Genomic DNA, 27,032 nt, shown 5'->3' on the forward strand with positions numbered 1-27,032 from the left:
CATTGCTTTCCCCAGTCCATACCAAACCTTTAATGGTATAATAGTTGCGAATAAAAATACACAGAATATAAAATTTAAACATTAGAGATAAAATCAAAATGAAACCAAGATTACAGATGCATTCATACATGGCCAGATTTAAATTTAAGGATGTCAGCCAAAATTTTTTGCCACAGCCTTGCTAACCTCCCATTCAGTATCGTTCAATAAATAATAACAGGGTGGCAGAATAGACAAAGTCAACCAGGGAGAAAGAAAGCTTGCAAAATAAATCTTTACGGAGGTTATGATAAATGGAACAACATAAATGCCCTGCGATCTTGGAATAGTTAAGTCTGATAGAGAATGGGGCATTTTGCCACAGAAAGCATAAAGACCTAAGGATGCTGGAGAGCAAATATAAGGGTCTGTTGGGCGCAGTTTCATTTCCTCCAACTCCAACAATCTCAATTTAATACATCTGAAGATATATTTATTTATTTATTCGATTTATGTCCCGCCCTCCCCACCAAGGCAAGCTCAGGGCGGCTTACAACATAAAATTCAAAACAATAAGGTTAATAAATATTAAAATACATTGAATAATTTACAACAATTAAAACAATAAAATAAAACGATCTAACAGTGCGGTGCTATTCTACAACCTTCCTTCGCAGTTTTTAAGATACCAGTCAGTTATATGCCAACCGGAAGAGGACTGTCTTACAGGCCTTGAGGAACTGCCCAAGGTTCCGCAAGGCCCTCACCTCTTCCAGTAGCTGGTTCCACCAGCAGGGGGCTGTAATTGAAAAGGCCCTATCCCTGGTTGACTTCAGACAGGCTTCCTTCGGCCTGGGGATTACTAGCAGATTTTGGGAACCAGATCTAAGCACTCTCTGGGGAACATGTGGGGAGAGACGGTCCCTAAGGTAGGTAGGTCCTAGGCCATATAGGGCTTTAAAGGTGATAACCAGCACCTTGTACCGAATCCGGTATATTATTGACAGCCAGTGCAGTCCCTGAAGCCCCAGCTGAATGTGCTCCCACCTGGGGAGCCCTAATAACAGCCAAGCAGCGGCATTCTGCACTAGCTGCAACATCCGGGTTCGGCACAGGGGCAGCCCCATGTAGAGGGCATTACAGTAGTCCAACCTCGAGGTGACCGTTGCATGGATCACTGTTGCCAGATCCCCATGCTCCAGGAAAGGGGCCAACTGCCTCACCCACCTAAGATGAAAGAATGCAGACTTAGCAGTGGCTGCTATATGGGCCTCCATTGTCAGGGCTAGCTCCAGTAGTACCCCCAAGCTCTTGACCCTGTGCGCCATTGTCAGTGGCGCACCGTCAAAGGCCAGTAGGGGGATTTCCCTTCCCGGACCACGCTGACCCAAGCAAAGGACCTCTGTCTTTGCTGGATTTCGTTTCAATCTACTCAGCCTAAGCCATCTAGCCATGGCTTGTAATGCCAGGTCCAGATTTTCTGACTCATATGAGAGCCAGTACGGTGTAGTGGTTAAGTGTGCGGACTCTTATCTGGGAGAACCGGGTTTGATTCCCCACTCCTCCACTTGCACCTGCTAGCATGGCCTTGGGTCAGCCATAGCTCTGGCAGAGGTTGTCCTTGAAAGGGCAGCTGCTGTGAGAGTCCTCTCCAGCCCCACCCACCTCACAGGGTGTCTGTTGTGGGGGAGGAAGGTAAAGGAGATTGTGAGCCGCTCTGAGACTCTTCGGAGTGGAGGGCGGGATATACATCCAATATCATCTTCTTCTTCATCAGATGTAAAAAAATCATCAACCTCTATCCCCAACTGGTTAAGTTTGGACATAAGTACTGCTGACCAGGATGAGATATATGGATCTCTTTTCAGACAATCAAGAAGGCTGTTAGGATCTGTTCTAAAATGAATTCTGAGTGAGAATTTAACCACTGCGATCCAGGCTTTTGTCTCCACCAAAGACTGACCCATTTCAGAGCAGAGAGCAAAGTAGGACACACATTTTGACAAATCAAAAATTTGTCTAAAGAATGAGGCTTGAATGCCCTCCACTTTCCTGGTAAATGCTGAGATCCATATAGGGATACCATAGAAAAATTGGGCTAGCGTTTTAGCTTTGAACACTTTAATTGCTGGAACTAAGTGGTTGCCTCTTGCAAAGAAAAAATATTTAATTTGAGCAATCAAACATTTAGCCAAGTTGACAGTGTTGTTACGATGTGAATCCCAACTTAATTTATGATTAAAAGTGATCCCCAAATATTTAAAAAAATTTGTTTGCTCAATTGTTGAGTTGCCAATAAACCAGAAAGGAGGCGAGGAACAACATGGTGGAGTGCAGTCGGCTATGGCGTTGGCTCGGACAAATTTAAGATATTCTTAGCAGATGTTGTGGCTTTTATCTGTAAGTTTTAAGACCTTAGTTGTCTGGTATTTGTTTTATTTATATATTTTTTATCAGAAGGAAGGTACAAACTTCCTTTAACCATTCTGGTTGTCATTTTCTGCACCTTTTCACGTCTACAATTTGTTCAAGATATTGGAGTATCAGAATTGTAATACACTCTAACTTTAAATGAGGTCATGTTGTGATAATCTGCCCAGTATGCATGATTTTACAACTACTTACACTGAATCTAATTTGCCATTTTAGATGCCATTTGGATGGAGTGTACCACTAGCTACCAGGACACTCAATATGGAAGTGCTACATTATGGTTGCAGGTAAATTATACCTAACACATATACATTTGTGCCTAAATGTTGGGAATACATACAATTTCAAAGTTAAAAATGTTTTGTTAATGCCAACAGTAACTTCTCAAAAATGTTACGACATTTCTTCCACACACATATGGGTCAAGTTGTGTTTTACGTAAGAGTTCAACTCTTACAGATGAATGATAATTTGTGCAAATTAATTCTGTATGTTTCTCAATATTGATACAGCTGGTATACTATCTCTTTTGCATCTTTGTCTGCATTACTTCTTTGCATAACTGAAACAGTGATTTTCCTTTTTGTTCTAAATTTTGTACTTGTAAATGCAGAATGATAATTTTTTGGGGCGGGGGAGGGAACATGCTGCTATAGGTATTTGGGAAAATTATTTTACAAACATATCTCTGCCAACAAGATACAGTCCTCATGATGATCTCAGGTGCACTATACTTCCAAGTTTTCTATCATAAACATAGCGTCTCATTGTTTGTGTCCCTAAAAGGTCTGGAAAGGTCCTCCAGTGCAGTACACCATGAGTTGTGAGGGGCTTCAACTAGAAGAAAAAAATGCCACTACTCATGCATATGCTGAAACACTGTACAATGTGCCTGCACCTCTCAGAGCAATCCTAAGCAGAGTTACAGCCTTCTAAATCCATTCAAGTCAATGGGCTTGGAAAGTTGTAACTCTGCTCAGAAGTATACTGTTAGTCAACTTCTCAAGGGAAAAAGTGGTATGAATTTGGTATTTTGGACAGCAAGTCTCCAGCTCCCTGATGAGTATACTACAACTTTCAAACAAATAATTAAAATAGTCTTTAAAAACTTGAAATAGAAATACTAGGGGTAGAAAGCACAGAAATCAGTCGGCAGCCTCTGAATAAAGAGTCACACAGTTATGGGAAAGACTGAAATGTAAAGCATTAATCAATGTTCCACAATACATTAATTCTGAAATTCAACAAATACATTAATTCTGAAATTTCTGAAACAGATTTGTAATTGCCACAAGAAAGGATCAGCTATTAGTCTATTCTATTATTCTAAATTTACTATTCTATTATTACTATTCTATTCTATTATTACAAAATTTACTGACAATGTGTAATGAATTACAATGTGTAATGAATCAATCTAAAAAAGACATCGCACAGTTTCCCTCAATGCTAAAACATGTCATTCGCATGCATTCACAAGAATAGTTTCTCTGTCCCAAATAACATATTTATACTCTAAGTAGGAACCTAAGTATACTGTTTTCTAAGTGGGAAACAATAATCTGATGCTTTCCAACTCTGACAGAGTTCTGATTCACAATATGGCTATGAGAAATTTACCACAGACTGATTCCAATACTTGATGAGAGTAAATAGCACCTCTCAGATGGGTTAGGAGGAAAAATTACACACAAACACAAAGTGTGCATCTCAGATATCTATGTGCTTTTCCATTTTGAAATCTGATGTTATTGGGGGCCATTAGAACAACTCCCCCATCCCAGGGTCTGAGATGCCATAAATCATGCCAGATTCATCCTTCTCCTGCTGAATTGCTAGGATTTGGATGAGATTGAAGCCATCCAATATCTTTGTTGTGCTGCGTGACTGGAAAGATTAAATGGGGACAGAGAAGTCTTCAGTGACACAGTGTGAGAAACCTTGATCTAAATGAACATTTATTTCTAACAACAATCACTATCCAAATCCTAACAGTATTCAAAGTTGTAAAGACAGTTACTTCTTCCTATCCTTGTGGAAACTTCTAGGAAGTTAGAGAGCCAGAGAGATCTAATTTTCTACACTTCTGCCAGTCAGGAACATCCACAAGCATATTAAGCTAAATTACATGATACTGTGGAAGTAAAATGAGCCAGCCTGAAGACATATTGGAAACTAAGCAAGGAGTACTACTGGAAAGTAAAGAAGGCTGTGTGGAATGTGCTATGTCTGTGAAGATATGGAGAAGAGTAAGCAACTTCAAGACTGGATTAGACTGGTCTGGAGTAACCTATGACCAGCTACAGAGAAAAGATACTAGGAAGAAAGTTTTGCTGGAAAACTACACTTCTACATTTTAGTTGCACATGCTTGACAGGAGTATAAGTGGACTTAGAAAATGTAACCTCTTCCATAATACTTTGCTTCTGCAGTTTCCTACTATTGAACAATAAAGAATTCAACAGCCTTGGAAATTATGTTTAGTGTCATACTCAACAATACCACTTAATATTCTCAAATTATGAATACAGAAGTTTGACACCACAAAAGAAAATAATAGTATTTGCTTTATTTCTATGACTGTTCATTCAAATCAAGGAGAGAGTTGCATACCTGCTGCAAATGCTGTAATAGGTGGAAGTGCCATTGTATCATACCGAAGGCCTTTCTTCTTTGATTTCTTTTTATTTAGGGAACCTTTAACACCCAAGAAACAGGTTAACCAATTATAGAGGCAGCTTTGTAACTACACATTTCCTATGATGTAAAATATTCTGTTCCCATCTTTACCATCACCCACTTCTAAGTAGTAGCTAATCAAAACAAGTTTCACTGTAATTAGGATCAGGGTAATGATTTTCTATCAAACAAAACATACCCTTTTGTTTGTGAATGCTTGTTCAGTTTAGTACCTTTATTAGCATAAGTTATAAGCACAAACAATAGAGAACGTAGATTTTAACATATAGCAAAAAAGGATCACCCATCAAAAGATATTTAACCTTATGCTCCCCAATCCTCATGACAGTTAAAAGATACCTTGATATTAAATGGGTAATACTAGGAGGCTGCTCTGACAAAAGGAGGAAAACAATCCTCTCATCAGAACGATCATGGAAATTATGCAAGATGGACTAATTAAAGGATCTTGCATTTAAAGCAAGATTTGGGCTATTGGTTCTGGCTTTTTGTTTGTGAATGCCTTTACTTGGCAAAATTCAACTTATTTCAAGAGAACTTTCTTCTCTGCAAATGATTCAGATTCTGTGCAAATGACTTCTGCACATCAGACAAACAAAGGTTTCTCAGTTCCTCAAAAACCCACGAATAAACACTGCAAAATAAATGTATGTCTTGTTCACTTAAATACCAGTAACTTCAGGAGCATTTTTAATACATCTGTTCATTTAGAAGAGTCACTGATATTCAATTATTCAATATAAAATCACACTTACCACGTCCCAAACTTTTATTGAATCTATCATGCACAATGGAAAATGACTGCAGTGTACTATCTTGACCTATGGCAAAGTATTAATGAAAATAAGATGTATAAGCCACAAATACATTTTAGAAATGCCCAGCAACTTTTAAGTTAAAATGTATTCAACAGTTATAATGGTTTACATCTGTAGTGGTGTAAAGTGCCATCAAGTCATAGCTAACTTACGGCAACCCCATGGGGTTTTCACGGGAAGAAACATTTAGAGGTATGGTTTTTGCCTTTGCCTGACTCTGTGTCACGACCCCAGTATTCCTTGGAGGTCTCTGATTCAAATACTAACCATGGCCAACCCTGCTTAGCATTTGAGATCTGACAAGATCTGGATAGCTTGGGCTAGCCAGGTCAGGCAAAAATACATCTTTGCATTTACAAATATCGGGCAATAATATTTGAAATTACACCTAGGCTACAGTGTTAAGGTATTCTGAATGTCAGAAAACCTTCAAAACATAAGCTGTCTTATTAAAATAAAACAGCAGAAGTTAGACAGTGAATTTTTTAAACTACATTCAAGAGCCATTTTTAAGGAAGACAAGGAAGAAATGGAAATGAATTCGCAGAAAATAAACTGCCAGACTTTGACTAATACTTAAACACCTGAAAATTAACTTTAAACTGCACAATACATCTAGTAAATACAGGGCTTTTTAAATAGAAAAAACCCAGCAGGAACTCATTTTGCACATTAGGTCACACCTCCTGTTACCAAGCCAGCCGGAACTGTGTTCCTGCTCAAAATAAAGCCCTGAGTAAATATAAATGTACCATCAAAGATACATTTCCTAGTTCTCACACCACTTGCTCTGATAAAATGAAAAACATTGTTCTGAAACAAACAAAAAAAAGACACCTTACCTGCACTAAGAATTTGTTGGCCATTTTGTCCAAGGTATCTGATTTTTGTTGGAGGTGCACTATGTCCCATTCTGAATCTTAGCAATCTACTGCTTCCACCGGGGTCATCAAAGACCCACTCCTGATCAATAACAGAAATGTATGAAAAAGAAGAAAGGTTTTAATAACCCAATTCACTTCAAAATAAATACCCAACATACATAAGCCCTCATAGTTGCTTTATATGTTACTAGGCAATGGCTCATTCTAACATCTGTTGCATTTAGAGATGTGCAAATTCCTTCCCATTATTTTCAATCATATTTTGCAATACTGAAAAATGACAGTGTATACTTTGAGATATCTATCCACATAAACATGCATGTAATTTCCCCAAGGATCTTCTGGTTTACCGATTCAGATCTCAGCAACACTGGGTTATGGTCTCTATTTGTTTAAGGGCACAAAACTACAGATGTACTTATTTCAGAAACATTAGCGTACATATACTCTCCTGCCAAAAAAAAAGACTTTTTCTGACAGCAGGACAGGGCAACAGAAAGCAGTGATCTGACTACTTAAGATTCCCCCTGATGGACTAATAATGCACTCCCCTAGTTCTTTCACTAAAGCCCTGACCGCTTTATTCTCAACAGATTAGATGCACACATACAACATCTTGTACAATGAATCAGTCAGTGGATCCACCATGACAATTTAAAAGTAACTAGAGAATTTTTCTACACTAATTCGATTCCTAACTGCAATATACAAGTATCAGAATAAACACTGGGGTAAATGAATTCTAAGAAGATATAAAAATGAGCAACAGAAAGACTTACCCTTATAGCATTATCAGAACCATTAGTAATAAGCAGCGGCTCTCCTTGGACAAATGACAGACCAGCAATCGCTGTGGCATGTGCATTTCTCATCTGGCTCAGTAGTTTCTTCTGGTCTAGATCCCACAACCCAATATGTCCAATAGGACTTCCAGCGGCCATAACTGCATGCCCATCTGATTACATGATTAAGAAAACAAAAGCCAAAGCAATTTGTATAAAACTTTCATTTTGAATTAAAACACATCAGATTAAAACTTTGATACAGACATACAACACAGTTATTCACCACTGGAAAAAGAGAGCCAATTCACATTACAGTAGATAAATACAGTTTAGAAAAGGAAAATTAAGTAATACTTCAAAATACCAAGTACAGCTAGTGTGAATGGTTACTGTACTCATTTGTTATACTTCTGTTTTGCATAAAACCTACAGGGCTGGATCCCACAGATCCATTCCTATAATGGCAGCACTTTGCTCTAGTGCAAGGCACTTACAGTGATGAAGCTAGGAATGGGCACAAACTGGGAAAATGGAGAGTCGAGGTGGTTCATGAGAAACCACGAACCCCTATGAACTTTTCAGTTTCCCAAACTGGTTTTGTGGTTCACTGATTTGTGAGTTTGGGGTGGGGGGGAGCTTCTGCAGAGAGGATGGCATTTTTTAAAAGCTTCTCCTTCACTCACTGAGGCATGCCACCATAGTAATATGCCTCGGTGGGTGAAGGGAGGGCATTTAAAGAGACTTACATTGCCTTCCCTTCACTCGTGAGTCACATTGCCACTGCAGCATGCCTCAGTGAGTAAGGGGAAGGCATTTAAAGAGAACTATGAACTGAATGAACCACCGCCAAAAAACAATGCAGTTTATAGGCGCTTTGCGAACATGATTGCCCAAACTGTGGCTCACAAAAACAATGAATAGTCCCAGTTCAACACAAACTTTGGTTCATAAGCTGGTTCAAGCCCATCCCTAGTTGCAACAAAATCTTTCACTGGAAGAGGGGAAGAGCTGTGGCTCAGTAGTAAAGCACATGCTTTGCATGCAGGAAGTCCCTAGTCCAATCACTGGCATCTCCAGCTCAAGAACTTGGGAGCAGCTGATGTGAGAACACCTGGAGGCCATTGCTAGTCAGAGTAGGCAATACTCTAGTAGAGCGGGGCTCTGGCTCAGTAAAAGGCAACTTCCACATGCACTATGACAGAAGAGCCTCTCTCCCAATACCAGGGGAAGGTTTCCTTGTGCTGCTGGAAAACATCTGTTTGCTGAATGGATTGACAGGATCTAACTCACTATTTTTTCTTTGTGTATATTCTACTGAATGAGAACCCACTTTATGCATGAAGCAGACCCTATTCCACCAAAAGCTTCTTCTTCAGTTAATCTGTGTCTTTAAAGTATCTTAGCCTTCTTAAATTCTCACTCCAAAAGACTAACAGGCTGCTTTAGTCATATATACCATGTTTCATTTTAAGTTGCAGCTCAAATTTCGGATTCAATAAACAACAGGTCTCACTTGGAACATTTCTCTATTCTCTTCATTAATTTTAAGTAATAATGAAGTTTACCTGTGCGGAATGATATTGCTGTTACAGGACCCCAGTCTTGTTGAAATTTCATCAGCATTTCATCAAACTTGATATTGTGCACTATAATATGACCAGACACAAGACCTATTGCGACAACATCCACTGCTGGAGCCTCCAAAGAAAGTAAATACATTTAAATATTAATAACAGAGACATAATATCACTAGAAACCTTCTTCTGAAATGTCCTGACACTCTAGAGTTCCACAGAAACATGGTGGTTCATTCAAATGAGATTTGCTCAGGAAAACTTTTCCAGAGGAACAGCAATAAACATTTACATTATAAAGAGTCTTACCTGTGAGCAATCCTGCTAGGGTGGCCATAATGTCTGAAGGCCAGCCAGGGACACCTTTTTTGGGGGGGGGGGGATGGTAGGGGTGTGTGCGCACGCTCGCCGCGCAAGCGCGCCGGAAACAGGAAGTGACGTCACTTCCGGTGATGGCACTTCCGGTGATGGCACTTCCGGTGATGGCATGCCACCGCCGGAAACAGGAAGTGACATCACTTCCCCGCCGCCACCTGCCAGAAACAGGAAGTGACATCACTTCCTGTGACATCATCTCCCCCCCCCCCCCGCGCCACCTGCCGGAAGCAGGAAGTGACATCACTTCCTGTGACATCATTTCCCCCAAGTGACATCATTTCCCACCAAATGCCACTGCCGAAACAGGAAGTGACTTCACAGCACTTCCTGTGACGTCCCCAAAAATCCCCCAAATATCACTGCCGGAAACACCAAGATTATTTATAGAGAGGGAAAGGGGGAAATAAAGTTAAATAAAACTCTTTTTTTACTTTTTTCAAAGTGAGAAGACTAGAGAGAACGGGGTTCCACGCTGAGAAGCCAGTCAGATTCCAGTGAGATTCCAGTGAGACTGAGAGCTGCATAATGCAGCCCTGCGCCCCATCTTTCATTTGATATGTGTCCTGTGCGGATGCCACCCTCCTGCCGGGAGATGCCGCAAAATGAGCCCCCTTGAGGCTTATGGCGGCAGGGCTCGGGGGAAGCGAGCTAGACTGCTGTTCTTTGAGGGGTTATAGAGTGTTTCGAGCCCGTCCCTGTGGAATCGGTCCCATCATTGTGGGACCCAGGGGGCCGGCGCAGCGGCACGCCGAAGCAACCTGTCACTAATAACACAGGTCGAGATGCAGGACAGGAACCCGGAAGTGACCGACAGGCTGCTTCAGCGTGCCGCTGCGCCGGCCCCCTGGGCCCCACAACGATGGGACCGATGCCACAGGGACGGGCTCGAAACACTCTATAACCCCTCAAAAGAACAGCAGTCTAGCTCGCTTCCCCCGAGCCCTGCCGCCATAAGCCTCAAGGGGGCTCATTTTGCGGCATCTCCCGGTGGGAGGGTGGCACCCGCACGGGACACATATCAAAATGAAAGAGGGGGTGCAGGGCTATCAGAAACAGCTGGCGGAGGGAGTCGGGAGACCACCCCACTGGGGGATCCACACCCCGAAAGTGATGAAGGTGGCGCAGATAGACCCAACAGAGCAAACAGGACAAAATAAATAGGCTGCATTATGCAGCACAGTTGAAAAAGTGCCTTATCCCATATACTGATGAAGTAAATACAGGATCTGAGAACAAAATTGCACCAGAAGAACACAAACACAAAGCTCCCTTACACTGAATCAGTGCTTGGGTCCACGAAAGTCAGTATTGTCTAGTCCAGTCACAAACACAAAGCTCCCTTACACTGAATCAGTGCTTGGGTCCACGAAAGTCAGTATTGTCTACTCCAGGGGTGGCCCAGAGGGAGGGAGGGAGGGAGAAGGAAGGAAGGAAGAAAGGAAGGAAGGGAGGAGGGAGGGAAGGGAGGAGGGAGGGAAGGGAGGGGGGAGGGAGGGAGGGAGGGAGGGGAGGGAAGGAAGGAAGGAAGGAAGGAAGGAAGGAAGGAAGGAAGGAAGGAAGGGAGGGAGGGAGGGAGGGAGGGAGGGAGAAGGAGGGAGGGAAGGAAGGAGGGAGGGAAGGGAGGGAGGGAAGGAGTGAGGGAGGGAAGGAAGGAGGGAAGGAAGGAGGGAAGGAAGGAGGGAAGGAGGGAGGGAAGGAGGGAGGGAGGGAGGAAGGAAGGAGGGAGGGAGGAGGGAAGGAGGGAGGGAGGGAGGGAAGGAGGGAGGGAGGGAAGGAAGGAAGGAGGGAGGGAAGGAGGGAGGGAAGGAAGGAGGGAGGGAGGGAAGGAGGGAGGGAGGGAAGGAAGGAGGGAGGGGAGGGAGAAGGAAGGGAGGGAGGGAGGAAGGGAGGGAGGGAAGGAAGGGAGGAGGGAGGGAGGGAAGGAAGGGAGGAGGGAGGGAAGGAAGGGAGGAGGGAGGGAAGGAAGGGAGGAGGGAGGGAAGGAAGAAGAAGGAAGGGAGGGAGGGGAAGGAAGAAAGGAAGGGAGGGAGGGAAAGAAGGAAAGAGGGAGGGAAAGAGGAAAGAGGGAAGGAAGGAAGGAAGGAGGGAGGGAGGGAAGGAGGAAGAAAGGAAGAAAGGAAGGAAGGAAGGAAGGAAGGAGGGAGGGAAGGAAGGGAGGAGGGAGGGAGGAAGGAAGAAGGAAGGAAGGAGGAAGGAGGGAGGGAGGGAAGGAAGGGAGGAGGGAGGGAAGGAGGAAAGGAGGAGGGAGGGAGGAAGGAGGGAGGGAGGGAAGGAAGGCCGCCCCCTCCCGCCAGCCACTTCCCCCGCTTTCGGCCCCCTCCCTCCCTGCTTACCTTCATCCAGGGCGGGTGGCGGCCTCTCCTCCGGCGGCTGGTGCTGCTGGTGGGGCTGGCGGCGGCTGCGGAGGCCGGGGAGGGCCTCCGCTGGTCTCTGGAGGGCCTCCAGCGACCAACGACGGCCTCTCCGGCCTCCGCCGCCTTCCCCGCCGGCGTGCGCGGCCCACCCCCTCCGGGGCTGGCTAAACCGGGACCTCTAATGGTCCCGGTATAGCCAGCCCAGGAGGCGGGAATAGGAGGCCAGAACCGGGACATTCCCGGGTGCCCGGGACGGTCTGGCCACCCTACTGCTGACAGTCAATATTTATAAATTATCTGTACTGTGTTAGTGCAGGATTATTGTACTGTTAGGATTAAAACTTGTGAATTACAGTCTAACCATTTCAATTCACATGCACTGTTCTGATGGAAATCCCATTAAATTGCTAAATGAAGAGAAGAATGATTCAGACTGAAGTTTTAGTTTATGATCTCTCAACAAAGTATATTTACGAATTACTTTCAGGCAGAGAACATATGAAAATTTCAGACTGACTCACTTCGTTTATATAAAGCAAATTTTCCTATAGTTTTTTGGCAAACAAATATCTAACAGTATGACACAGCAGCTATCTAACAAAAGAATATAGACATGTACCAGTATCAGCCACAGTGCTATCAAAAGATTACTAAATCCCTATACTTCTGTACATCTTGGTACACCAATTGTTTAGAATCTTGGGGATATGAATTGGAGCAATCTCCTTCACCCAGAGAACTGCTATAAGGAAACTGTTTAGTCATGTGGGACTATACCTATTGGATTTATATGAGAAATTTGTTCATTAAAATAAAGCACCATAAAATTGTATTAAATATAACTGTTGCTCTGTCTTCACAAACATGCATGACAGATTTACTTACTTGTTCAAGGACTGTCACTCCTGCACCCCATCCTGGAAATGTATACAAGAGCTTGCTACAAATAGGGGAAAAAGTTGGAAGCTTAAAGGCATAAAAATGAAACAAAAAGAAAACAATGTAAACATTACAGGAAAAAAATAGTATTTACAGAAGTCCTGAGAAACTTATGGACATGAGGAGTTATGGAACCAAGCAACCATGAAGCCAGGATGCATTTGTTTAAGGTTATCACCCTCTCCTTGAGAGTCCCTTGGATTGCAAGAAGATCAAATCAGTCAGTCCTAAGGGAAATCAACCCTGACTGTTCCCTGGAAGGCAGATGCTGAAGCTCAAATTGGCCACCAAATGAGAAGGAAGCACTCATTGGAGAATTTCAGACAGTATGTAAACAACATAAAATGCCTCAAATTGCTACAAGATACATTCTAAAGGTATTTTAAAAACTTTTAGTTTTCTGTATAGTGACAAATAATTTATTCAGCCAGAAAGGTTAAGCTGCTGCCAGAATCATGCACCATTTCCCAACAGCTTAACCCAGGCCAGAGGCACCCAGCAGCTCTCAATTCCACATTTTAAAGCTGAGAGGACTTTATAATTGAAAAATGGGTCAATCTGCAATTTATTGAGAAAAAGAAAAGTAGTTCTTACTTGGATTTTATATTCCATAATTGCAGAGGTCCTTGCTCACTACCAAGAAAAATTTTATTTAAGTAAGTACTTGGGTGCATAATAGCAGAAACTGCAAAAACAGCCTTGTCAAAATTCAGCTGCAAGTATTCCTCTGCAGAACAAAAGAAGAAAATTAATTCCAAACATGATACATATGTTTGATAGTTTACTTCCCCCGCTCAAACATTTATTGCCTTTAGAAGACTTGAGTCTCACCTTCTGATTGTACACTCCAAATAATAAGAATGTTATCACGATCCACAGAGATGACATGGTCCCCAAATGGTAGCACAAGATGAATGTCTGTTTCATGTCCTTTGTAAGTATGAACCACCTATTATTAAAAGTACAAGGGCTATTTTATTAAGAAAGAGATGTCTTACTTAAAGAAACAAGTGATAATACAATACAGTCATTATTGCAGTCATAAGATACTGCTTATGCAATCCAGACTGTGGAAATTTCAACTGTTATCTAAAATTTCAAATATGAACCAGATGTCAGCTACAGAAGGAAAAATTTGTGTTTGCTATCAAACCTGCTTTCCCAAGAGGGAAAGAGAGAAACAACAGTTTATTCTAAACTCTGATGTTGTCCTAAGTGCTTCTGAGGGACCACATGACTGTAAGAGCAAGTCTCCACCCAGTTTTATGTGGGGCAGAAAGAGAAGAATCTCTTGTATCACTCCACACCTCAGAAACCAAGAAGGCATTTTTGAGCTTCTCCCAGTCTTGGCGCTACGATATAGGAGAATCCAAAAACTTCTACCAAGATTTAATCCAAATTAAAATTAGATCAAGATAAATTAGATTTAACTCTTTTATACACTAATAAAACTGCAAGTAAGTGACAGCATAGTACACATAGCTGCTCTTCAACTTTAAGCTCCTTTCCAAGTAGTTATGTATATTTCACACAAAGAATATTGCTTGTGAGCTACGCACAACTCAAATAATGTTGCTGTTACAGCAGCATGTTTCAGACTTTTGATGCAGCCAGCCACTGGGTTTAGAGATCTCTGGACTAATATAATATTGGCGTAAGAAAAGGGAACATCTTCACCCTCACAATATAAAGCCATGCACACAGAAGTGGTATGTCTTCCCAACTAATGTTGGAATGTCAGGGCAAATCACCTGATATCAGATTGGATATTTTCCCCTAGCTGCTAGGCAACAGAACTGTCTTCCACTCAAACCCAGTGCAAATAAATGAAAATTCTTTGCTAGAGGATATTCAATCCATCAATTGGTTCTGACTGGCAGGGAGGAACATCCTAGTGTCTTACAATCATTTCTGTTCCTGGAACTATTTGCCCTGCTTTCAGGTGTACCATGTATCCCAAAGGGGCAATACAGTTTAAGAACCATTGTACTGAGGTACGTCAGCTATAAAGAATGCAACCCAGCTTCTCTAAAGCATCATTTTCAAGTCACTTGAACCAGCCTCCCCAATCATTTCAGAAATAATTATACTTTGGTTGCCTTCCGACATCCCATTTCATAACCATTAAGCCCATATTGTGCACAATCACAGCTTGCTGCTGGGCTGTTGTGCATGACTGGTTTCCCCACCTTTATGGCACAGAGATTTCCCTGTTAGAAACTAATGCCGGTTACCCTTGATACACAAATGCAGTTCAGATACTTACAACATACCCTGAATACACCTGATGAAGTATATTAGGATCTGAGATCACATTGTATATTATCAAACAAATGCTACAAACCTCTTTGTTCCGAGCAAAAGCATAGAGAAGACTGCCACAAGATGCAAATACCAACATTCTGTCAGCTGCCAAATATGTAATATCCTGGGGCAATGCATTACCTAGGGAATAAGGGGAAAAACACAGCAAACTGAGACAGATGCCAAGTGTATAACAGAAACATTACTCTATAGTGTAGATGTACTCCCTCAAATATGCATTATTAGTGAACATGCACAAAAAGGTTTTGTGGCACTTCTGGAATTAAGGAAACAGCCATGCTCCTTCTAAGCTGTGGAGACTTAGGTACTTAGGTGCTTTTTTGAGCAAAAAATCTACTTTGTAAGCTACTGGCATAAAAGTTGTGAGCTGTGGCATAAATTACTTTGCTCTAGGGCCATTTTTCCTGAGCTAAGAAAAAAACGTGAGCTAGGGTCTAAAAAACTAGCTCACACTAACTCAGCTTAGCGGGAACACTGAGCTGTGTTATTATATGCTATATTAGTATGAAGTTCCACAAGTCACACTCATTTGGATGCTGAGTAATTTCCAAGAAAGAATGTTCAGGACTGGCACTCTTTATATGAAGAACGTGAGCATGAACTTGAGCTCTATTGGGTTGACTACGAAGAAAGGAATTGTATACGTGAGTGATTGAACTGCTGCATCTTTAGGTTCACTCTTTTCTGAAGTTTTGCTAAGCAGCTAAACTTTTTTAAAACTGAACAGCAATTTACTTACATGTGAGCAAGACATAAACAACAGCTAAAGTTGGAATTTGACATATTTTAGCTAATTAAACATTATTAGATAACAGTTAAGCATGTAAAGCTTTAATAGACTTGATAGTATTTCTGACATTTGGTGCTAATGTAATGAGTGTGTGTGATCACTTCATATCTGTTCCTGAACTGTTTCAGTGCTTGTAACTTCTAGAGATTGATTCAGAAGTTATATGAAACTATGGTTTAATTAAACCAGCAATGCTTCTGGGTCATCCCACTGTTTGTGAAATGTTTGTGGGTCATCCCATTGTAGTTAGTTAGAGTGCCTCAAACCAGGATCTGAAACCATGGTTTGATGTTGTTTTCTTAACCAGTTAGCATTAACTACCGTATTTTTAGGACTATAAGACGCACTTCCCCCCCAAAAAAAAGTGGGGGGGAAAGTGTGTGCGTCTTATGGTCCGAAGGTACGTACCTTGGGGGGGGGGGCGATCTGCTGCCTCTTCCTCCGATCCGGCGCTTCCCCCCGCGCCTGCCTGGCTCCATCTTTGCATCGGCCTTGAATCGCTCCCGGGCCTCCCATCGCCTCTGGGAGATTCGCGAGCGGCGCTTTGGTGCTCGTTAAGGTCCCCATGCCGTACTGCGTTTGTTGATGAGGGTGGGCTAAGTCATCCTCCCTCTGCTCCACCCCTGTTTGCTCTGTTGGCTCTATCTGCGCCACCTTCATCACTTTCGGGGTGTGGATCCCCCAGTGGGGTGGGCTCCCGACTCCCTCCGCCGGCTGTTTCTGATAGCCCTGCGCCCCCTCTTTCATTTGATATGTGTCCCGTGCGGGTACCACCCTCCCGCCGGGAGATGCCACAAAATGAGCCCCCTTGAGGCTTATGGCGGCAGGGCTCGGGGGAAGCGAGCTAGACTGCTGTTCTTTTGAGGGGTTATAGAGTGTTTCAAGCCCGTCCCTGTGGCATCGGTCCCATCGTTGTGGGACCCAGGGGGCCGGCGCGGCGGCCCGCTGAAGCAGCCTGTTGGTCACTTCCGGGTTCCTGTCCTGCATCTCGACCTGTGTTATTAGTGACAGAGCAAACGGGGGTGGAGCAGAGGGAGGATGACTTAGCCCACCCCCATCAACAAACGCAGTACGGCACGGGGACCTTAACGAGCACCAAAGCGCCGCTCGCGAATCTCCCAGAGGCGACGGGAGGCCCGGGAGCGATTCAAGGCCGATGCAAAGATGGAGCCAGGCAGGCGCGGGGGAAGTGCTGGATCGGAGGAAGAGACAGCGGATCGCCCCCCCCCCCCAGGAGGAAGGTGCGTCCTATCCTCCGGAGCACCTTATAGTCCGAAAAATACGGTAGTTTTATGTGACTTTAATGATATTATCCTTTTCTATGCTATATTTTATTTTTAAATTTAAAAAAATTATACCACTTCTATATAAATAAACATTATAATCTGAGATTCATATAAGGAATGATCTAGCAAAATATAACATGATGTGCACATACATAGGGCTACAATACTTACTAACAGCAACTATGCCAAGTCTCTTCACCTGAAACAAAAACAAAAATCTGATATTCTTAAATTTCAAAGAACTTGTTGACAATATCAAGACAACATCACTGAGATATCAGTATGTATACAGGAACCACTTTATAGCTTTACTATGAGTAATCTAAAAGTTCTCAATAGATATTCCAGACAAGTACCTAAAAACCAGCGCTTTCTATTAAAAGGGGAACAGGGAAATTTCATGAGTGAAAAGTGTTTCTACCAAAATGACGTTGCAGATTCACAGGATTTGGACAGGATCTTGTAATTTAACCCCTTAGCATGAATACTACTAGGCAGGGGGAGAAAAGAGGCAGGGGGAAAGGGCAGAAGGGAGCCACTTTGGTACAGTGGTTAAGAGCGGCAGACTCTAATCTGGAGAACCAGATTTGATTCCTCACTCCTCTACATGCACCCTGCTGGGTGACCTTGGGGCAGTCACAGTTCTCTCAGAGCCCTCTCAGCCCACCTAACTCACAGGATATCAGTTGTGGGGAGAGGAAGGGGAGGTGATTTTAAGCTGCTCTCAGACTCTGAGTGAAGGGCAAGGTATAAATCCAACTCTTCTTTTCCGGCCTATTTTTGGTCTTTGAGGAGGAACTCACTGGGGCCAGGTCTGAGCTAGGGTTGCCAGCTCCATTTTGGGAAATTCCTGGAGATTTAGAAGATGATACTGGATTTATACCCCACCCTCCACTCTGAATCTCAGAACTGCTCACAATCTCCTTTATCTTCCTCCTTTACAACAAACACCCTGTGAGGTACATGGGGCTGAGAGAGGACAAGCTCTGTGAGAGTTATGGCTGACCCAAGGCTATTCCAGCAGCTGCAAGTGAAGGAGTGGCAAATCAAACCCAGTTCTCCCAGGTAAGAGTCCATCCACTTAACCACTACACCAAACTGGCATAATGGTGGACTGGAGAGGGTAGAGGGGCCTTTTTTGTGGGGGAGCTCAACCAAATATAATGCCATAGAGTCCATGCACCAAAAAAGTAATTTTCCTCAAGGGGACAGAAATGTTATCTGGAGTTCAATTGTAACTCTGAGAGATCTCCAGGTCCTACTGGGAACCTGGCAACTCTAGGTTTGGAAGCAACCTCTGAGTGCCTTGTTACTGCCCAACTAGTGTTACTCAACAAGACCTGGCTACTTGCTCCTGTTCAACAGAAACTACCTAATGAAAAGCCAGTGTGGTGCAGCAGTTGGACCTTCAGAGTAGAATCTTGAAGATCCTGGTTCAAATTCCATCTTGCTATAGAAGCTCACTGGGCAATTTTGGACCAGTTACATATTTTCAGCTTAACCTCACAGAGTGGTTGTGTGCATAACAAGGAGAGGAGAATAATTACTTTGCTCTAGGGCAATTTTTCCTGACCTGCTTTGGTCCCCACTGTGGAGAAAGGTGGGGTACAAATGAAGTAAGAAAATAAATACATAATATAGCTGAAGATGGGAGATAAACAGGTTGGTGAATGGCTGAGATAGTGAGAATGAGGAAAGGGGAGAGGATACAGGAGTTTCCAGGAGTGGGAGGAAGAGGAAACACTGATACGGGGGAAAGTTAGGCACTACCCACGTCCTTGAGAATTCCTTATCTTGTTAGTGGGCCTGGCCCAGTAGCATGCATCACACAACTGGGCCACAATTTTCCTAGGGAGGGAGAGCTTATTACAGAGGGGCAGATAAAGGTAGGTTAGCTGTTGGGTTGGAATGATATAGGGTTACAACTCCAGGTTAGGAAATACCTGGAGATTTGGAAGGTGGAGCCTGGGGAGGCTGGGGTTTGAGGAGGAGAGGGACCTCAGAAAGGTATAAATGCCATAGATTCCACCCTCCAAAGCAGCCATTTCCTCCACAGGAGCCTAGGTTGCCTGCATTCAAGTGGAGGCTGGAGATAATTACACATGGTTTCCAAACAACACAGATCAATTCTCCTAGAGAAAATCTGGTGCTGGCAATCCTAATGGAGGAACTGATCTCTGTAGTTGGGGGACCTGTTGTGATTCCATGAGATCTTCTGGCCCCACCTGGAGGGTGGCAACCTAGAAGGGGCTAAGATTGCAGGAAAATGTGTGGAGCTATGAGGGCTTTCAGTCAAAGGAAATCATGGGGTAGGAGAAATTAGATGCCTCCCCAAGACCTTGCTGGTATGATCATAACAGCAAGAACATTTGTTTTACTCTTATCAACTCAACTAACACTTTTTCATTAGACTTTCTCATAATTACTAATCAACCAAACACAGAACATTTAATGATGCTACCCAAATACTCTGAACCAGCTTGTGATCCATATACATTACCAATGGATACAGAACCTTCAGTGCAGAAGTTACCTCAATAGATTATCCAGCAGTTATTCCTATTTCATGAGATTTGCTATGCCTCAAAGTTTTTAATACCAAATTACACGAAGAAACAATTAGTACAAAGCCTATAATGGTTCCAGTGCAAAGTGCTGAGCATCTGCATAAATGTTTTCATATTTGTAACCTAATGAATTAACTTCATTCTTTTGTTTTTAAGACAGAGACCAGATCTGATGAATCCAACACAACAAAAGGGGTGATGAAAGATTTACTTTTTTTACTATAAAAAGACTGCTAAAGGAATGTGGGAGTTGGCAGAGAAGTTCAATGAATTCTGTGGATCTGTGTCCATTGCAGAAAGTGTGGGTCATGTACTCAGGTCAGAACAACTATTTTCATGAACTGAGATTGAAGAACTGAGTCAAATTGAAGTGACTAGAGATGAAGTTCTATGCCTAAAGGGGAAATTAAAAACCAATAAGTCATTGGGTCCGGACAGCACACGCACACCAGTTCTTAGGAAGCTGCAATGTTAAACTGCTGATCTACCAACCCATATATGACACTTGTCACTCAAAACAGCCACTGTACTGGAGGACTGGAGAGTAGCAAATGTTACACCATTTTTTACAAAGAGGTCCAGATAAAAGCAAGGAATTATAGCCCATTGGCCCACTGTTTGCCCCCAATAAATGAGTAGAAACTGTAATCATAGACAGGCTCCTAGAGGAGCACAGTCTACTGAGGGAAAATCAGTATGGCTTCTGCACAGAGAATCTTGTCTCACCAACCTGTTAAAGGAACTGTGAATTGAGAAGTGCAGTGGTTAAGTTTGGCAATCAACACAAATCAGGATGGTGAAAACCAAGCTGAAGAGCACTAGAAGGAACTCCACAAATTAGGTGAGTGAGCAACAGTGCGGCAAATGAAGGCAAGTATGAAGTGATACATGCCAGAACAAAACCCCACAACTTTAAGTACACTCTAATAGGGTCAGTCAATATGTTTAATACAGTCAGAGACCCATCAAGTAGCATAACATAGGGTCTGAACTTGCTGAGAGTGAAAGAGACTTTGGGGTTGTCGTGGATAGCACAACAAAAATGCACACCAAGTTTGCTGAAGCAGTGAAAAAGGCAAACTGTATGCTGGGGATTATTAAGCGATTAAAAATAAAGCATATTTTTAAACAAATACTAGCCTGGATTCACTGAAATGTGACCTTCTCACCTCCTCCCTTTGTCACAGCATCAAATGCTTCCCACAAAGTTGTCTCCCATGAACAGCATTTTGGGAGGCATTTTGGACTGCAGCAGGAGTGGGGACACAAGAAAGTCAAGCTCCATGAGCAAAAATCTTTCTATCCACAGAAACAGTCTGGTGGATCCAACACACTGCAACTGCCATTCTTTAACAACAGAAATCTCCAATGGAATACATTTTTGTCAGTCAGAAGAAAGTGCATCCATCTCACAACTAGGTCTGAAGTGTTATATTTTCTGCCATGACTTTCTAGCCATTAGTGCCTAGAAAGGATCACGCAATGACCAACTTGTGTAGATCAACTTTCCTGATACTATTTTTTTTAAATAAACAACAGCTTTATTGAAGAACTTCAATACATTATAATATATAACAATAGCGCTTGGTAACAGGATATACAAAACTGAAATGAAGTGAGAATCAACAAAAACAAACAAACAAAAAGAAATAAAAACAAATTACTCAGATTGTTTCAAAGCTAAAGTCTAAAATTAACGATTACATCACAGACAGTAATCATACAAAATTACAATAAACATTTAGCCTTTAAAAAATATAACATCGTGTTGTACAAAGGATTAATTGGGAGAATGTCATTTTCCACCATGAAGGTTAAGAAGGGGAATCAGACAGTGAATTGTAAGTTATTTTGTTTAGGATAAAGTGATCCCAGCATATATCAAACCATTGTGAGATAGTGGGAGGATGAATATGCAACTACTTAGCAGCAATAGAAGTTCACGTGAAGAAAGAATGGAAATTAAGGCTGTTGTAGGGATGATTGCCTTTAAGCACTGAAGTTTATTAAGCAATAAGATTGATGGCTGAATTGGAATCTCTATACTTGTTACAAGTTCAATATAATGCATGACCTGCTTCCAAAAGTCAGTTCCACCAGCAATGAAAGTAATCAGCTATTTCTCCACAATTCTTCTTACATAAAATGCCAACAACTGTTGTCAAATTTGTGCATCAGAGTGGGTGGAGAATATCATTTTAACATTAGCCTTAAAGACTGAAATTTAATGCCAAATCCGATACTATTACAAGAATTGAAAACCTGCAACAATTTGTGTGCTTACCTGTATATAGTCAGTTCCATGCATGGTGTGCATGTACAGTCATCATGTGCAGTAGATACCATGCACAAATTATTCTATTAGGGACTTGTTTCTAGATTTGATACTGGCTCCTACAAATATGGATTTATTTTTCCTGAACACCACACATTATTTCTCTACAAGCATGACCATATACATCATAATCATTGCAAAGCTGCAGGATGCATGATGCTGAGCCTGTAAATATGGCTAAAGCACAGGGTCAGACCTGCACTCCCTGCCAGATTCTCTTGTGTAGTGAAGCTACTTGATCTTGAGCCAAGTATGCCAGAGACAAAAACTACACTATTGCACAGATGACAAGAATAAACACTGTAGTAGTACCTCTCTTTTGGACTTGACACATACTTACCAAGAACTTGTCATGATTGATGAACAGCAAAGTAATCATACAATTGTTTTCCTTTGAAAGAGGTGCAAGTTTTGAACTTGCCTTCTTTCAGTTTTATTCTTTATTACAGAGTTGTGCGCTGCATGTTGCACCTTCCTGCAAGTGCAGAAAATGATATTTTTTGCATCCTGCCCCATGCGATGCATGGACTTCTTTCCCACCTATATATATTTCCCAAGTGTGCCCCCTATCCGTGGATATCTAAATCCATGGATCAGTGCCACACTTGCACTAAACAGATTTTTTGACAAACTTGGGTGACATGCTAAGTTTGCAGAAAAATCTGAAATCTATTGGGGGGGTTAATCCCCCAAAAGTAAAAAAGCATTCTCTGAGCATGCACAGAGAATGCTCTCTGTTTACCTTCTCTGTGGTGAAGCATCTGTGGTGCCATGGCAGGCCCAGAGGCAGCTGGAGGAGAGGGCTGCAGCAAAGAAGCACCCTGGGGGATGCGTCAATGGCTGCACAGCCTGCGGTCCCTGCTGGGCCTGGCGGCAGCAGCTGCTCAATCCAGGATCTCCACAGGATCCAATATTAGTGGCTGCACAGCCCAGAAGCCACGCTGGGCCCCACTGCAGCCTAGCAGCTGCAGCTTAGCCCCTGAATTGCATTGGGCCTGGCAAAAAAGTGGGGGAATCCCCCTTCCCAAAGTATTGTTGGCCCACACTTGTATTATCTACACTAGGATCACCCAGATGTCCTCTTTTCAACAGATATGTCCTCTCTTTTTTGTGTCCATCCTCTTATGGGTTCTTTTTAAAAAAAATGATGAAAATGTCCTCTTTTTGGATTGAATGGCTAGGAATATTCCTAGTTAGTGGCAGTTATCACGGTTTAAACAGTAGGGCTATTTAAAATGAGATTTGTGATAATGATCACTTGTTTAATGTAGTTAGTTGGAAAGTATGTCCTCTTTTTTGCTTTTCGAAATATGGTAATCCTAGGTGGCCAAACTTTTGGATACTTAAATCCAGACAGTCACTGGATCTGAACAGGCAAGACAGATCTTTCTATAAATCTGAAAAGGGCCTGAAGTTTGCAAATAAATGTGAAAATATATTGGCCAAATGATACAAGAACCTGTAGCTTTAAGCAACAAATTCTCTCAGTGATTGTTGCTAGGTAACCACAGATTCCAGACTTGGGTTTTGCCAGTAAAAGCCAAATTGAGGATACCGGGCCCTTTCCAGGACTATTTTAGCCTTGGGGGGAGGACTCACTGGGGCCAGGCCTGGTTGCCAGTGCCAGGTTGGTAAATTCTTTGAGATTTTATGGTTGAGTCTGAGGAGGGCAGAGTTAGAGAAGAGGACTCAGCTGGATATAATGCCAGAGTCCAGCCTCCAGAGCAGCCATTTCTCAAGGTGGACAGACCTTTGTCATCTGGAGACCAGTTGTAATTCTGGGAGATCTCCAACTCCCAACTGGAGACTGGCAACCCTAAGCCTGGAACCAACCTTCCGGTGTCCTGATATCACCCAGCTTGCATGGCTTAACTAGGCCTGGCTGCTTGCTACAGAAACCGCCCTATGAAGGCCAGTGTGGTATAGCGGTCAGTGCTTCAGCACAGGGTCTGGGAAGCCCAGGCTCAGCTTCCCATCTTGCTATGGAAGGTCACTGGGTGATTATGAACCAGACACATATTTTCAGCCTAACCTGCCTCACAGGTTGTTGTACAGATAAACAAGTGGAGAGGAAAATAATGTAAGCTGCTTTTATCCCCACTGTGGAAAAAGGTGGGGTATAAATGAAGTAAATAATATAGCGGAAGACAGAAGGCACAAAAAAAGGTAGGCTGTTTAACAGCTGAGGAGAGAATGAGGTTGTGGAAGCAGAGAGGATACTGGGTTTGCCAGATGACAGAAGGAAAAATGAGATGCCACTCCACAAGTCCTTGAGGGTTCCCTACCATGCAAGTGAGCCTGACCTAGTAGCTAGCAACACAAAACTGGGCCACAGTTTTCCTAACAAAGGCTGCTAGGATGGGGGAAGCTTAAATCAGAGGAGGAAATAAAATTGCCTGTTACAAGGTAAGGAAATAAGGCTAACACCAAGTTAAGAAATATCTGGAGTTTTGGAGGGTAGAACCTGGGAGTATGGGATGTGAGAAGGGAAGGGAGCTAAGAATTGTATTAATACCATAGACTCCACCTTCCAAAGCAGACACTTCCTCCAGGGAAACTAGGATTGCCAACATACAGATGGGAACTGGAGACCACCCAGAATTACAACTGCTTTCTAGATGGCAGAGATCAGTTTCCCTGGAGAAAATGGCTGCTTTGGAGGGTGGACTGTATGGCATTACACCCTGTTATGCTTGTTTTTTTCCCCTTTCCAAACCTTTTTCTCCCAAAGCTTGACCCTAAAATCTCCAGTAATTTCCCAACTTGGAGCTGGCAGGGCTAATTAGAGTCAAGATGCTGTTTTATTGGAAAGGAATTTCAGAAACAGACTAGAACAGGAGACTGCTGAGTTACAAGCTATTACAACACAGAGAGCAATGGTACCCCCCCAGGGTTTAACAGAAATATCAAATTCAAATCTCACTACACATGCTAATGTAATTCAGTTACTGCATCTGTTTGTAAACTTTTATTATGCTGTATGCTAATTTGCTGCTATTGACAGGTCTTACCAATTGCCTTGATCCAATCTTAGCTATATTTATTGAAATTACTTATGCATCTTGACTCTAGTTAGCCCTTCCTAGCAACACCCTCCGCACCGTCTACCAATAGGTACAGGTTAGTGATTTCCGTTTCAAAGCATCTGAAAAAAATGAGCATGCACACGAAAGCTCATACTCAGAATAAAACTCTGTTGGTCTTAAAGGAGCAACTGGACTCAAACTATGCTAGAGATGAGACCGTGAAGTGAATTCTCCCCTCACACCCCACAGAAGCACGTTTTGCACCTCCTGACATAACTGCATCCCCTTAAGAGAAGAACGGCAGAGGGGGTTCCGGAATGGCTTCAGCATGAGGGGGAGGGAGGTAACGTCCCGAAAGACTCACGTTGTAGGTATGGAAGCTCCTCCCCACCGCGGTGACCAGGTAGAACTCTCGGTGTCGGCGGTGGTAGCGCAGCACGTGAGCCAGGTGATTGGAGCAGAGCCCCAGAGCGCGGAAACCTACGAAGAGTGCACTGCCTCCACCGGAGCCTCGCGCCGGCGGCGACATCCCTTCTTTCGACTTGCACCCACCCACCGCCACAAGCGAGTCCCCGAACACAGCGAGCACGTGGCTCGGCAGATATCGGAAGTCCAACCTTCTACTTCCGGTGTTGCCTTGGTGTGGTTGTAAAAGGGACCGTTACTGTACCTGCGGGCTCGAGCTCTTGAAATTAATTTTCGGTCGCTCATCTGCGATGACGTCTTGTACAGCACGATACAAGAACAATGTACATATATTCTGTTTCGTTCTAAAATCTGTTAATTCGTCTCGTTAATTAAATCAATAGCGTACACTTTATTATTGGGCAAAACCACACCAGTCGTTCTACTGAGGCTCAACTGCTGTGTTTTCCTGAAGATTCCTGGTAGGTTGCAGTTTGATGAGGCGGCTAAGCATCTTGAGCCTGCTCCCCTCCCAAAAGCTAAATATTGAACGGCAATGTTAACGGGTATAAAGGCTTACCAACTTCTCTTTAGAGCAGGGGTGTTGAACTCATTTGTTATGAGGGCCGGATCTGACCTAAATGAGACCTTGTTGGGCTGAGCCATGTCAGGCTGGGCCATGTGTGTACCTATTTAAGGTTAGGTAGCAGAGATATAAACTTTATAAAGGACACAGGCAAACACAATTAAAGATTTTTTTTAAAAAAAACCCCTTAAAATAAAGCATGTTTAAAACATTAGGACTTGTTGGTCTTTAAAGATGCTTTCTTTGTATCTCTCCCATGGGATCCAGGGAACTGGGCAAAGGGAGCTCTGGCTCTTTCCTTCCTTCCCCAGGGGACCAGGAGGGGGAGGAACCACAGCCAATAGACGGAAGACAGGCTTGGCTCAGTAGCTCTGTGCGATTGAGAAACCTGGCAAAGTAAAGCTATCGCTCCCCCACTTCCTCCCCAATAGAGAAAATAGAGGCTTTGCTCTTTGGCTCCTGTGCAAGCCTGGCAAAGCAAGCTGTGATGCAGAAGGAAGCAAGAGAGAGGGAGAAGATGACAGCCAATTGCTTGGGGGCCTGATAGGAACCCTCCGAGGGCCTGATTTGGCCCCTGGGCCACATGTGTGACACCCCTGCTTTAGAGGGTTGTTTTGTAGTTGTATAGTAAGCTGATGGCGCAAAGTGGTAAAGCTGCCGTACTGCAGTCAGAGTACTCTGCTCACGACCTGAGTTTGATCCCAGCAGAAGCTGGTTCAGATAGCCGGCTCCAGGTTGACTCAGCCTTCCATCCTTCCAAGGTCTGTAAAAATGAGTATCTAGCTTACTTGGGGGGGAAAGTGTAGATGCCTGGGGAAGGCAATGGCAAACCACCCCGTAAAAAGTCTGCCGTGAAAACGTCGTGAAA

At 43.0% G+C, this 27,032-nt stretch overlaps 1 protein-coding gene across 1 annotated transcript in view; it reads right to left on the minus strand.

Moving 5' to 3' along the window:
* WDR36 (WD repeat domain 36) overlaps window positions 1-25,795 on the minus strand; it is a 66,563-nt gene extending 40,768 nt beyond the window's left edge. The window contains exons 1-11 of the mRNA XM_060235615.1: window positions 25,538-25,795; window positions 17,417-17,444; window positions 15,189-15,289; window positions 13,676-13,793; window positions 13,439-13,571; window positions 12,791-12,845; window positions 9,165-9,297; window positions 7,594-7,769; window positions 6,773-6,893; window positions 5,868-5,933; window positions 5,026-5,109 (exon numbers count right to left, since the gene is read on the minus strand). Of these exons, the coding sequence (XP_060091598.1) occupies window positions 5,026-5,109; window positions 5,868-5,933; window positions 6,773-6,893; window positions 7,594-7,769; window positions 9,165-9,297; window positions 12,791-12,845; window positions 13,439-13,571; window positions 13,676-13,793; window positions 15,189-15,289; window positions 17,417-17,444; window positions 25,538-25,702 (1,180 nt within the window). The 5' untranslated portion in view covers window positions 25,703-25,795. The remainder of the gene's footprint in view (window positions 1-5,025; window positions 5,110-5,867; window positions 5,934-6,772; window positions 6,894-7,593; window positions 7,770-9,164; window positions 9,298-12,790; window positions 12,846-13,438; window positions 13,572-13,675; window positions 13,794-15,188; window positions 15,290-17,416; window positions 17,445-25,537) is intronic.
* Window positions 25,796-27,032: the final 1,237 nt, after the last annotated feature.

Source organism: Heteronotia binoei, chromosome 4, assembly GCF_032191835.1.
Source record: "Heteronotia binoei isolate CCM8104 ecotype False Entrance Well chromosome 4, APGP_CSIRO_Hbin_v1, whole genome shotgun sequence".
Classification (NCBI taxonomy): domain Eukaryota; kingdom Metazoa; phylum Chordata; class Lepidosauria; order Squamata; family Gekkonidae; genus Heteronotia; species Heteronotia binoei.